The sequence below is a fragment of the Arachis ipaensis genome, chromosome B10 (genome assembly GCF_000816755.2).
Source record: "Arachis ipaensis cultivar K30076 chromosome B10, Araip1.1, whole genome shotgun sequence".
Classification (NCBI taxonomy): domain Eukaryota; kingdom Viridiplantae; phylum Streptophyta; class Magnoliopsida; order Fabales; family Fabaceae; genus Arachis; species Arachis ipaensis.
Window position 1 is genome coordinate 131,436,164 of NC_029794.2, and position 13,521 is coordinate 131,449,684.

General features: G+C 34.6%; 2 protein-coding genes across 13 annotated transcripts in view; both read left to right on the top strand.

The window, feature by feature from the left end:
• Nucleotides 1,288–8,754, top strand: LOC107623730. 5 transcript variants are annotated; one of them, XM_016326084.2, is made up of 10 exons: nt 1,310–1,664; nt 2,184–2,282; nt 2,848–5,229; nt 5,369–5,480; nt 5,601–5,683; nt 6,144–6,388; nt 7,068–7,154; nt 7,251–7,350; nt 7,882–8,092; nt 8,188–8,754. In XM_016326084.2, the coding sequence occupies exons 1-10, from the start codon at nt 1,644–1,646 to the stop codon at nt 8,358–8,360; spliced, it is 3,513 nt and encodes a 1,170-aa protein (XP_016181570.1). In that variant the 5' UTR covers nt 1,310–1,643; the 3' UTR covers nt 8,361–8,754. The 5 variants fall into 5 exon arrangements, with proteins under 5 accessions (XP_016181572.1, XP_020970674.1, XP_020970675.1 ...); XM_016326085.2 differs by having other exon boundaries at nt 1,311–1,664; nt 2,016–2,282; XM_016326086.2 differs by lacking the exons at nt 7,882–8,092; nt 8,188–8,754 and adding an exon at nt 7,464–7,872 and having other exon boundaries at nt 1,288–1,664.
• LOC107623815 (peroxisome biogenesis factor 10) overlaps nt 9,485–13,521 on the top strand; it is a 5,952-nt gene continuing 1,915 nt past the window's right edge. For 2 of the 8 annotated variants that reach the window (XM_021113398.1, XM_021113397.1), the window contains exons 1-10: nt 9,485–9,760; nt 10,118–10,197; nt 10,330–10,574; nt 10,695–10,726; nt 11,119–11,208; nt 11,778–11,872; nt 11,991–12,189; nt 12,449–12,518; nt 12,609–12,687; nt 13,297–13,430. In XM_021113398.1, coding sequence (XP_020969057.1) covers nt 9,515–9,760; nt 10,118–10,197; nt 10,330–10,574; nt 10,695–10,726; nt 11,119–11,208; nt 11,778–11,872; nt 11,991–12,189; nt 12,449–12,518; nt 12,609–12,687; nt 13,297–13,430 — 1,270 coding nt within the window. In that variant the 5' untranslated portion in view covers nt 9,485–9,514. The remainder of the gene's footprint in view (nt 9,761–10,117; nt 10,198–10,329; nt 10,575–10,694; nt 10,727–11,118; nt 11,209–11,777; nt 11,873–11,990; nt 12,190–12,448; nt 12,519–12,608; nt 12,688–13,296; nt 13,431–13,521) is intronic. The other 6 variants (XR_002355429.1, XM_016326192.2, XM_021113399.1 and 3 more) reach the window with 6 other exon arrangements.

A 13,521-nucleotide genomic window follows, 5' to 3' on the forward strand; every position in this document is an offset into this window, starting at 1 on the left:
AACAGATAATAGATAATAGATATTTTTTATTTTAATTAATCTAATACTTATTTGTTTTTAAATTAAGAAATTAAAGATTTATTTATTTATTTTTATTTTTAATTTTTGTTTTGTTTCTTATCGTATTTTTTATTTGCTTAAATAAAAGAGTGAGTTGATCACTCGACCAACCCAAGTTAGATATTACTAAATCCTCACTTTTAAATTAACGGTAATTAATTCGTGATTTTATCAGATTACCTATTGCTTTACGTTACTTTTATTCATAGACATTGTATCTAATTATCTATTTATGTATGTATCATTTTCAAGTAGCCCCTTTTCCCACACCCTAAAATTTGGTTAAAAAAAAACTAACCCTACTCTCGTTACTCACTCAGTCACTCACACACACTCAGTCACTCACACAAACTCACTCACAGCTTTGTCACTCTCACCTCACGCCATTGTCACTCCTCGCCGTCGCCGTTTGCCTATGGTTCGCCACTTTGGCCTCTCGTTACCTCTGTTCGCCTGTGATCACAGGTAATGTGTTCATCAAACCCTCTATTGCTCCCACCAACGTTAGTTCCGTCTTTGATATAGATCAAACAACCACGGTTTGCGATGTTTTTTGAATTTTAATCAATCTATTTTTTGGTAATTTTTATTTAGGGTTTGCAATGTTCCCTAATTTTAATTTGAGTTACAGTTTTGTCCTAATTTTAAATTTATGATCAAAGTAATACTTAGTTTGTGTTGAGTCTTGTTTGAGTTGGTTACTTGGTTGAGTCATTGAATTGTGTTTTGAATTTTGTCAAACATTGGTAATGAATTTTGGTGACGAGTTGTATTCTGAGTTCTGGAACTTTTGATATTTTCAATTGTTCATTTCTTTGTGACTGTTTGTTGTCTTTTCTGTTCTTTAGTGAATTTCTGAACTCATATTTTTTAGGTTCATATATTCAGTGCGTGGTTCGGTTCTAGAGATAGTACATTCTGGAGAACTCAGCAATGCAAAATATATCACCGAGATTTTATAGTATATTTTCTGTAGTTTCTTTAAATTTATCTTCCCATCATTCGAACTTGCAAATACTTTTTTCTTCTTTATTATTATTATTATTGTTGTTGTTGTTGTTGTTGTTGTTGTTGTTAAGAACCCAAACTTTCCACTTTTGTGCCTTCTATTTTCATAGATATATAATGTGAGGATATTTGATATTCCTGTCTTACTTTTATTTCTTTCAAACTTTTTTTATTTATTTTGGGCTTAATTATTTGGGTATGGTAGTTTCTTCTGCAGTGCATTTGAATTATCTTAATCTTAATGATATATGTTGATTGTTAATAGGGTGCAATCCTTTGATCCATGTAGCCGATCCTATCTAAGTGGGATAAGGCTTTCTTGTTGTTATTGATTGAAACTTTCATATGCGTTAGTCATGCTCTTTTTCTTTTTCTCTCTTTTCCCCCCCTCCGTATGCATCTTTGTTTAATGTGATTGATTTAGTCTAGAATTTTGAATGTTAACTCAGTGGAGGCTATATTGCTTGGTTCCCAACAGTCAACACTACCTGGGGATGCTTGGCACAAACTTTTCTAATACAAACCTCTCTTGTTAGTTGTCACCCATATGGGAGGAGGAAATTTAAGTCTTCAAGATGAGAATAATAAACAAAGAAGTAAGGAATAATTTGATTCTCAATTTTGTTGTGATGTTCTTGTTATTTCTTATCAAAGATATACATTATGCTTTCTGTAGGATGTGAAAGCAAGAGTAACTTAAACTTTGTTGTTTTTGGTCGGCATAAACTCTTATATCCAATCTGCATTATTTAGTGATTATGTATCTTGGCGTTAGTGCATGTCTTTGCAAGCTAAAGTTTATAATTTTATATCACTGTCTATGAAAATCTTGCTAAAAGTCCCCCAACCCCTCTCTTTGTTGGCCGAATACAACATGAGCTATATATTAAATCTGTTTTTGACGGCAAAATCTTTTTTTATGATGAAAAGCTTATGTTTTCATGCAGGGAAACACAGAACTGGGTTTCGTTCTTGTTCTGTTTTCCCCCCTGCCGTTTTGAACCCGTTTTATTTATCTTTCTTTTGTGATTTTTTTTTGGTGTTCTTGGCTTCTTGCCAAAATGTTCTTTTTATGTCATATGAGACTCTGAATAGCAACAACATTGTATGATCAGTCTCCAACAATGGCGGTTGGTGTCGTGAAGTGTAATTACATCAGAAAACGCAAAAGAGCATCATTGAAGCAAAAACTTCTTCTTAATGAGAGAGTTGAGGTAATCATGATGAATTCCTTTTATCCCCAATAAAAACATAATCTTTTCTGTATTTGAGTACCTGATGTCATGATGTTCTCTATTGTCTGTTTTTCCTTTTTTCCCTCTTAATGGAATTGCACTTTTTTTTCGGTATATATGTTTCTGGTATTTTGTTATGTTAATTTCACACTTTTCTGTTTCTTTTTCTTTGTATTATGTGTTTAATGATTTTGTATCCTGTTTCTTAGTTTGATTACCATGAGGGTTTATCACAGAACGTTTTACTTATACCTTGGATTTGTTTGTTTGGTTTCAATGTAACTGAATATATCCATTCTGCATTCTGTTGAAATCTTAGTCATTCGTGCAAGTACAAAATTTTGGCACTGTTCATGGTTGACTCACCTTATTGGAGTCAAGTCATCACATTCATTCCCTTATTATCACTTATTCATTTTCGTTTAAAAAAATTATTTTGTGGTGAAAAATTTTGAAAATTTGGCTTCTGAAATTCTGTCCAAAATATTCAAAATTTTAATTAATTAATCATTCTAATTTCTTTTGATTTTATTATCTTTTTCAGGTAAGGAGTGTGGAAGATGGGTTTATGGGGTCATGGCACCCAGGTACAGTTATACATTGTGGCAAACAAAAGCGTCATGTGAGGTATGACAATGTATTGGAAGATGATGGATCAAGCCATGTTGTTGATGTGGTTGCTGTTTCACCTGTTGTGGATGGTGTTAGTGTTTCAGATTCTAATGTTGAGCGTGGCTACATTAGGCCAATGCCTCCGATGTTTGAATTTGGTGGATGGGACCTCCCATTTGGACTTTGTGTCGACGTAAGTTACCAAGAAGCATGGTGGGAAGGTGTTATTTTTGATCACTGCAATGGAATGGATGAGAGGAGGGTGTTCTTCCCTGATTTGGGTGATGAGATGAAAATTGGGATCCATCATTTGAGGATGACTCATGATTGGGATGAATTTGCCGACGATTGGAAGCCAAGGGGGAACTGGGTTTTTCTTGAATTGGTAGAGGAGTGTGAGAGGTTGTCCTATGTTGCTGTCTCAGTGAAGCAGATTTGGTATGATGTGAGGGTTAGGAAGGAGTTTGAGAGCCTTATTAGGGATTGGACTTGTGATGAGAAGGAATTGTGGAGAGATCTTGTTATGGAGGTAGCTGGTGACTACTATGCTCTCACATTGCAAGACATTTTGCCAGCATTAAAAATTGATTTCTTGGAAGAAACTCCAAGAACCGAGTTAGTTGAGCCTACTGCTATTGCTGATAGTGATGATGTTCCCACTAATGCATTTGGTTCTTGCACAGGAATAACTGATGTCTCTGAGGAGAAAGGTGACTCCGCGAATCTAATGGATTGTGATCAAAACTCTGGTAGCATCGATCATATTCAAGAGGAAAACAATATAGATACTTTGATTGCTGGGGCCTTTGACGAGCAAAATATGTCAGAGTTAAATGTGAATGTACCTGAGGAGGAAGATGTGAGGTCAAGAGAACCGATATCTCCAATTCAGCAAATATTTCCTGAAGATCAAAAGGAAACTTCCAGCCATAGACATGTTCGTTCACCTGTGCTTTGGAAACCTTTGGTGTTGTCAGAAGTTGAATTCTGTCCTGAGGTTATTAAGCAATACACACTTGGATGTGAGAGCAAGAGGGTTAGGGAACTCTTGAAGACAAAAGTGAGAAAACATCTTGCTTATATTGGATGGACAATTGAGGTGACTGAAGACAGGTATTTTGCTGGGCGATACAGATACAGATACAAGCCACCTGGTGAACAAGGCACAAAATTTTACACTTCAATTGCCAAAGCTTGTAGATATATTAAGCAAAATGAACCTCTGGTGTCCCAAAATGACCCGGGTAGGATGCATGATATGGTCGATAGTAGCATTCTACATCTTCTTTCTGATCAATCGCGTAGCAATCGGGTTGATGATGCTTATAATTCTACGGTGGCGTCTTCCTCTTCTGCGAAAGTTGTAGTTGAACCTGAATTTTGTCCGGAAGCTGTTGTGAAATATTACTTGCATGCATTAGAGAATCGCCATGCTGATAAAAGGAAATGGAACTTGAAAGCAAAACAACATCTGTTAGCAGAAGGATGGGTTTTTGACTATCCAACTGAGAAACGGAGGAGAACATTGTACAAGTCTCCGAAAAATCAGACTTTGGGAACACTTCAAGGTGCTTGTAGGCTATACATTAAAGAAAGTATTCCCAAATGGACAATTTCCAGCATGAGACCTATGCATCTCTCTGTTGGTAACGAAGAAAGTGTTCATAGTGATGATCTATTACGTTGTGTCTCACAATTGGTTCAAAGGGAACCTGAATTACACAATGGTTTGCCAGTGAGTACTTCAAAAGGGAATGGGAATGAAAACAATCCTCGCTCGAAGAATTCAAAGAATAGCTCCCGAAAGCGCCATAGGAATGGAGTACCTACACGGGTGCTAAGATCAAGCAAAAGGGTGCAGAAAGTGCTTGCCCCTGGATTCTTACACCAAAAACCTCAAAATATTTTGTCTTGGTTAATAGATAACAACATCTTTTCGGCAAAGTGTAAGGTCTATTTCAGGGAAAAACGTGGCAAGAATTCAATCAAGGCTGAGGGGCGCATAGGTCGTGATGGAATCAAGTGTTGCTGTTGTCAAGAGATATACAGTCTTTGTGGCTTTGCTAATCATGCTGGTTCCAATAGTAACCACAGACCTTCTGCTAGTATCTTCTTGAAAGACGGTCGCTCGCTACTGGATTGCCAGATTCAAGTAATGCATGAAAAAACGAAGGAGGAGAAAACGGAGAAACAATCAAATGATCTTTGTCGAGGGGAAAACGACAACATTTGTTCTGTGTGTCAATATGGGGGTGAACTTATCTTGTGTGATCAATGTCCTTCTGCATTTCATATGAGTTGTCTAGGTTTGAAGGTAAGTTACTGTTTTTCATTCTCAAGCATGCAAATATCTAGTGCTATCTTGTTGCTGTATTCCTTTCCCATCTTTTTTCTTGTGATTATTTAGTTCAGTACTTCTATACCAATAAGCTGGCTTCATTCTGCATGTATAGGTAATTCCTGGTGGTGACTGGTTTTGTCCATCATGTCGATGTGGAATTTGCAGCGAAATCAAGGGGGATAAGGGCAAACAATTTCTTAATTGCATTCAATGTGAACGTAAATGTGAGCTTATATGTTTATTTACTTCAATGTTCCACACATACATGTATGTCTTTTTTTTTACTTTGTTAGTGTGCAAACAACATAATTTTTTATCTTATTGTGTTTGTTATTCCTTTACAGATCATCTTGAGTGCTTGAGAAATGGAACAGTAGATAAATTAAGACGTATGGCAAAATGGTTCTGTGGAAACAAATGTGAACAGGTATATTTTATGCTCCCCCCTTCTCTTTTCTTCCCTTTATTAAGCAAAAAAATTAATTGTATTTTGCTTGAAGTATTGGTGGTTCTGCTTTGTCTATCTCCAAATTGATTGTTCTTTCTGTTTTCTTGTATTTATTATGATTCAACATTTCCAGGGAGCATTGCTTTACCATTTTATGTTGATACTAACAGTATTATCAAAAACAATTCCACATGAGATTTTATAGAGTTAATGCTTCCTTCTAATATGGGGATCAGATCTTATTTTCTTATGCACTAATTCAGGTCATGCCTGCTTTCATATATGGATCAATAGATCTAGCTAGTCAACAATGGATGCTTTTATAGATGATAGTCAAGTTAAAGACGCAAGTAATTTTTAATGTTAGATTATATTTTGCAAGATATTCTTTTCAGACATTGGTTTCACTATACATTTTCTTCTGTCTATTTTTTCACAGATATACACCAGCCTGCATAAACAATTAGGAAAACCAATTGCAGTGGATGCAGACAATCTAACTTGGACATTGATCAAGTCTGTTGACTCTGAGAATTGTGATGTTGGTTCTGCTAAAGACAAATACTTGGCAGAGAATTACAGCAAACTCAATATTGCACTTTCTGTGATGCATGAATGCTTTGAGCCCCTACAGAACCCTTCCTCTAGCAGAGATCTCATGGAAGATGTCATATTCAGCAGATGGTCAGAAAAAAAATCTTTTCCAATTCCTGTTCATCCTAATTTATTAGGATTCCTTGCACATGGATGTTTGTGTTGAATCAGAAAATCTGCTAATATGTGTAACCTTCCGTAAATCATAACAAAAGATGTAACTCCTTTTCGTAAATTTGATATATTATAAGCTTTTTCTCTTTTATATATAATTAGTGCAAAATATGCAGGTCTAGATTTACCATTCAGGATAAGTTCACTGTATTTTCATTAATACACTTATACATATATCCTAAATAACAATTATCCTGGGGTAACTTAAAAGTTCTAAAATGTTGAAAGTTTTTGGTCTTCCTGATTTCAGCAATCCTTATGTTCTATCTTATTGTGGAAAATTACAACTGTGGATGGCATAATGAATACGAGTTAATTCTTGAAGAGTTTTGAACTGCAAGTATTTGTGTAATGGTTGTCAGGGAATTGATATTAGCTAATCTTGGTAGGAGATTCCTAGTTATTACATTGTTTTTTTTTCCTTCATTTAGAATGAGTGGTTAACATGAATATTTTATTTCCTTGCATTCATCCCTTTTCGCACTGACAAATTTGTTCAGAAGTTAATGTATATATCTGTTTCTTAAGTTTTGCCACAATTTATTCATGTATTCTCTTGAAAAATGCCTGATGTATGCGCTTTGAAAATTTTCAGGTCTGAGCTTAATAGAACGAATTTCCAGGGTTTCTACACTGTACTTCTTGAAAGAAATGAAGAACTGATAAGCGTGGCAACTTTTAGGTGATCATAGGATGCGCTTTTTCTAATTTTCAAGTAATATAGGGTGTGTTTTTGTTGCATTTTTATAATCATTTTACCTTGCATTTTAATTGTTAGGGTGTATGGAGAGAAGGTCGCAGAAGTACCACTTGTAGGTACGAGATTTCAGTACCGTCGACTTGGAATGTGTCGCATTTTAATGAATGAACTTGAAAAGGTAACCTCATATATATGAATTTACTCTTTTCCTTATTTTCCATAAAGTATGCAAGCAAAACTATTACCAAGTTTGATCCAATTTTATTAATTTTCACATATACGGTATATTAGCTTGTCATCATTACAGATTCCACCCTGCTTCATTAGCATGAATAGGGTACATAAAGAGGAAGAATAACAATCTACAAGAAGTCACAACCATACAAAATTTTATTCTTTTCTATAATCAACTTCAACTTATCCTACCCTTTGTTTCCAAGATAAGTTTTTTTTCTCTTTCAATATTTCAGTTCATTTGTAATAGAAATTAATGTAAAACCACCAAGTCTGTCATAGATTGTGAGTTATGTAAAATAGAAAGAATTATTTGCATCTATTATCTGTATTATTAAAAGTCATTAACTCTATTTTTCTCAATTTTTTTCTATTATGATAATAATCATTTTATTTCAGATTCCATATTTTGGTCATCTTTTGCTTCTTTTTTTTTCCCCCCTCCAGTTTCTTACCTTAAGTTTTCTTCACTCAGATGCTCACACAGCTAGGGGTGGAGAGGCTAGTTTTGCCTGCTGTTCCTGGTGTGCTCGAGACATGGACGAAATCTTTTGGCTTTGACCAGATGACAGAATTCCAAAGATCAGAGTTTCTGGACTACACTTTCCTAGATTTTCAAGGAGCCATCATGTGCCAAAAGCTATTGGGAAAGGAGAGTCAATCTCCGGATTCAGTTATAACAAGAGGTTTGTAACTCGTCACGATATCTTGTTACTGTAAATGAGATGACTATGTACATTTCTCAACAACTGAATTATAACTTTGGTGATTCATATTACAGAGATCCTGCCAGCATCAGGCTCTGTTAAATGTAAAATTGATTTTGAAAAGTTCAGTTCTGGATCTGATGAAGTATACCAAGGAGAGGAAACTGATGAAAGTAGAATGACAGATGTACAAATGGTGGAGTACGTCTCGCTGTTGTCGACGATTAAACAAGAAAACAAATCTTAATAAAGGGGTTGTGAGAAGTTGTAGTGATAGAAGATTTGATGGGGATGGGTGGAATGGGGAAATAAATAAGTAGCATTTTGCAATTAGCATGCATGTTTTATAGAGTTGTAGCTGCACAATTCTTTTTGAGGTCTTCAACTGAAGTTCATCATGTGTTTTTGGGATTCTTTTTTAGGGGAGAAATAAATACATTTAGTTTTCACTTTTCATAACATGTTTACAAATTATTGAAAGTTTAGTTAGGCCTTGACACAGTTACTAGTTTATTGTTTGATTTTGTCATGAGATTTTGTATAGAAGTATGGCAAACTGAGCAAATATGCCGACTCTCTTAGCTGATATTGGAAAATGGTTGTAATTTTGAGGCATGAGTAATTTGGTATTAGAATCCAAAGATAATTGTGTTCATTTGCGTGACGACAATTTTGAGAATTTCACCTATAGCAAATGATTCTAAGACTGAGGAGAAATATGAAGCCTTGTGATTTTATCAGCACTGCTTTTAAAAAAATTATATCACTTTAGAAAAGGATTTATTTCTTTTATAAATTCATCCAAATAACCTCTATATATATTGAAATGCTTTTTATTTTTACTAAAAAAGTTATCCAAACATACTAAAAATGAATGAAAAAGAAATTGTTTTAAGAGTAATACCTCAAAATTAGTCTCTAAGAAATTTTTTGTTGGACATTTTAGCACTCAATAAATTTTAATTATCAAATTTGTCTCTCAAATTTTATTTTGATAGATAAAACATTAGATTGTTTGTCTATATAAATAGTGATATGAGAATTTTAAATATTATTAAAAATTGTTATATATTTTATTAAATAATGACATATACTAATTTGTGTATTCTTTTTATCAAAATTAGACGTAAGGATTAGTATATCTAATAAAAAAGGTTTAACAATTGATTTGGTGATTACAATTTATTTAAAATTAAATTATTCGATTAAAATTTTTTTGTGATTGACTAAATTGTCTTCAGAAAATATATTTTACTAATTCATTTATATGTGTAAACTCTGGTTTATAAATACAAATTACATATTTTTTGTGTACAAATTTCTATAAATATGAGTAGAAATAATTAGTGATAAAATACTGATTCAAAATGACAATATTTGTTGGTCGTACAACATTACTACATGGATATTATTCTTTGTTTCTGTTTCAGAAAAACAAAAAAAAAAAAAAAATCTTTTAATAACATATCAAAGGCACACTCCCGAAGTCCCGAACGGAAGACACACTTGTTTGCGTACTGCTTCTGCCTCAGTTCCTTCCTCTGCAACCACCTCTCCAGTCCTCTCTCTCTTTCTCTCTCACTCTGCTTCACGTCTCCCTGCCGCCAGCACCTCTCGTCCGCTGCCACCGTCGCCATCTTCCTGCAGGTAGGCCGTCGGATTATATAAAACATGATCTTTTTTAATTTGTTGTTTTTAATTGTCATAATTTCCTAAATGGTTTAGCTAGGGAATCAAGATGAATTTACAGGAAAGATGAATTTTGGCCCAAACAACAAAGAAAATTTGATTTCCTATCTTTTTTCACTCATCGAGTATAATAATGGTGTATATATGCTATGGTGATTCCTCTGCTATTATGCTTTGGTTGTTCCAAGTATCTGTACTGTACTGCATAGTAATGTCTATATAGTTTTTATGGTTTTGGCCTTAGTATGTGATTATAAAATGTGAATATGTGAACTTTGAATTCTTTTGATTCTTTATTTTATGGTTTTGGTGTAGGATTCAGACTACAAGGACAGTTTAAGTTCTACACTGGATACCAATATCTTGATAAATTATAATCATCCTAATTTTTTTAGGTATATCATGAAATGTCAAGGTTTCGGGGTTGAGTAAAATATAGGGCCCTGGTTCGCCTGGCCATGAACACCTCTAGCTCACACATACACACACAACTTTGTAATTTGCAATTTGATATAGAAAAGAAACAGATTTGGTTTAATTTTTAGGCTTTGCTGTAAGAAAGAAGGGAAGGAACAATTAATCATGGGTTGGGGTCACATTGGAAGAAATGGCAGTGACGAAGCTGGTCCTAGCAGCACCGTCCCCACAACCACCGAGCCACGGCGGTTCCCGCTGGCTGCTCAGCCGGAGATGATGCGTGCTGCTGAGAAGGACGAGCAGTATGCCTCTTTCGTCTATGAAGCCTGCCGCGACGCCTTCCGGCACCTCTTTGGTCCTCTCTCTCTCTCTCTATATATATATATATATCCAATTATTCTTTCTTGTATTCTTTAACTTTTATATATATAACTTGCAATTGTAATGAAGTTTTATTTAATATATCATATTATAGGTACAAGGGTTGCTGTTGCTTATCAAAACGAGGTTTGTTCGTTGCTATACTTCTGTAATGGTTTTGTGATTTTTGTTTTTTGAGAGAATTTGCTTATTAAAACTGCATAATGTAAGAAGTACTCTCACGTTCAAAGTGTGACAAAGAAATACACTTCAATTTGTTGAGTTCAATGCCATAGCTTTAATGCAGTGTGATGCTTTTGTGGAGGCTACTGAATTATTGGCCATTTCTATGTGGATTATTAAGGAGGAGTTTAATTCCTATGCATGCATGTAACTATTTTACACTGAAGATATTTGATGCAGAAGTTTATTGTGGCGACACTTGATTGGATGTCTGTTTTAAAAGTTCTTTTACATTGAAACTGCAGAGAAGCTGGACTCGATTGAGTTGTTCTTATCAGAGTGTGATTGTTTTGCAGACAAAACTCTTGGGACAAATGTTGTACTATGTTCTCACAACAGGATCAGGGCAGCAGACACTTGGGGAGGAGTACTGTGACATCACTCAGGTTTCACTATATTTCATCTTCATTCTTTATGCTCACTTTTATTTTTTTTTAAATTTGTCTTTTCCATTAAGAGTGTGGCTCTCTTACACACAGATCACAATAGTTTTATTTTAAAAAATCTATTTTGATGCAATGTCACTCTAATACTTTTTATATCATAATAATAAGCGATAGTCATATCATCGGAAAATAATTTAGCCTTTTAAGAATTACTTCAATTAAGTCGTATAGAATGGAAATATGATTTATTTTTAGTGTATATCACTTTAACAGTGTATTGAAGTCAAACGCTTTTTGTATTCTATTTTATTATTACAACATCTATATTTGGTTCAGATTGGAAGAGAATTTAGAATATCATCATGTGTTGGAGGACCATGACTTTAGGAATAGGCAGACACCTAGTTCGGAATTGGAAATGTCTTTGTGGTGCGCTTTTTTTTTGTTTTATTGGATTGGAAGTATTTTTTTTTTCTCCTAGTTGTTTGTTTGTTTTGGGGCTGAATTTTATAGCTGTTTTGGTGAACTTCCTCACTGTTCTGAATTTGGAGAGTTGTTTGTTTTTTCAGGTTGCTGGTCCTTATGGGCTGCCTCCTACCCCTGCAAGGCGTACTCTTTACATTGTATACCAGACAGCGATTCCTTATATTGCAGATCGTATTAGGTTGGTTATTGTCCGTTTCTCCTAATTTTGGATTAACCCATCGAGTTCTTTGATTATCAACCGTGAAAGAGCCATCTGTGTCTCAAGTTTTGTGATGACTTGACTGTTTATTTGACAGTTCACGAATTGCTTCCCGTGGCATTGCCCTCGCTGATTCAGAGTTTGCGGAGAGTTATGGTGATAGTGCTATCAGGAGCAGTAATTCACAGGATTCTGCGGCTAGTCCTTCAACATCAGGACAACATAGTACAACTCTTTCAAGATTGAAGCAAAAACTGAGTGGTTTTTGGTTGCATGTGGTTCAGCAATGGCCTGCGGTATATTTATCCTCAGACAATAATTTTTGTAAAACTGTTACAGTTATATGCTGTTCTACTATTTGTTCTCCCTTCAAAATTGCATGAGAAGTCAGAACTCACAATTTAAATTATATTTGGCTGATCCTTGTATGAAACCCTCATTATTCTCTTCTTTTGTTGGAGCTGTATGTTTGCATAATCTCACAAAGTTTGAACTGGCTTTGTCTAAAAGAATATTTTGCTTTTAATGAGTCAAGTTTTTATACCCTGCCACCAGATGCTCCCTTTTGTGCGTGAATTGATACAGCTGGTTCTTCGTGCTAATCTAATGCTGTTCTACTTTGAAGGTGATCCTTTGCTCAATAGGCTAATTGAGGTGATAAAGTTTCTAAAAGGAACTTCTCTACATTTATTCCATTTTCCCCTATTTTTTGCAGGCCTTTATTATCATATATCCAAGCGTGCTGCAGGCATTCGTTATGTCTTCATTGGAAAACCATCAAATCAAAGACCCAGGTATTGGTCTTTTGAAATTCCAAATTTTGAAAAATGTGTCGACAATAGGGGATTTGCTCTCAAAATTCTCCATATTATCTTTTCCTATCGTTTTAGCTTTTTATTTAGACTTTTTTTTCTTTTTTTGGCATTGATGGAAAGTGATGCAATGGAATTGTATAGGATGAAGTCCATTCCATCCATACTCCCCCCCACCCTTCTTCCTCACCCAAATAATTTTTAGCAGCAATGAGATTGGATACAATGGACTGAGGGCATATAATGTAAAATCTAATGTTCCTTTTATTTCCATTGAATTTCTATGCAATAGGATGAAAGTTCCATGTTGAACTTTAGACGGTGGAACAGAACATTATATTTTTTCATTCCCCTCCATATCATTCAATCAGTAATTCTTTGGTTAGGTGACCTCCTGAAATTGCTTTGTAAAAGGTGTTTATGCACATTATAATTATTATTGTTCTTCCTGATATGCTTTCTTGCAAAAAATAGATGTTGCCCAAGTTTATCTATTATTTCCGATCAATCATTGTAGTAAGCAAAGTATGTTTCTTCCATAGAGGATTTATTTTGAGCACCTGTCTTTTCTTTGATTGCACTTTGGTGCAGATACCAAATACTAGGAGTATTTCTGCTGATTCAACTTTGTGTAATAGCTGCGGAGCGGCTACGTCGAAGAAATTTATCTTCAATTGCTGGCTCAGTTCATCAGGCATCCTTTGCAACCCAACAGAGATCAGCAGGTCATAGTTTTTTCTTGATTAATTTTTTCCTTTGATTTTTCATTCTCTTTTTTTTTTTTTTTTCTTCTCTTAATTTTCTATTTCTACTGAT

Coding starts and splice junctions, on each gene's coding strand:
- LOC107623730 (XM_016326084.2), top strand. CDS start 1,644: ATGAGAATAATAAACAAAGAA. Junction 7,155..7,250: donor ATAAGCGTGGCAACTTTTAG/GTGATCATAGGA, acceptor TTTAATTGTTAG/GGTGTATGGAGAGAAGGTCG. Junction 7,351..7,881: donor TAATGAATGAACTTGAAAAG/GTAACCTCATAT, acceptor TTCTTCACTCAG/ATGCTCACACAGCTAGGGGT.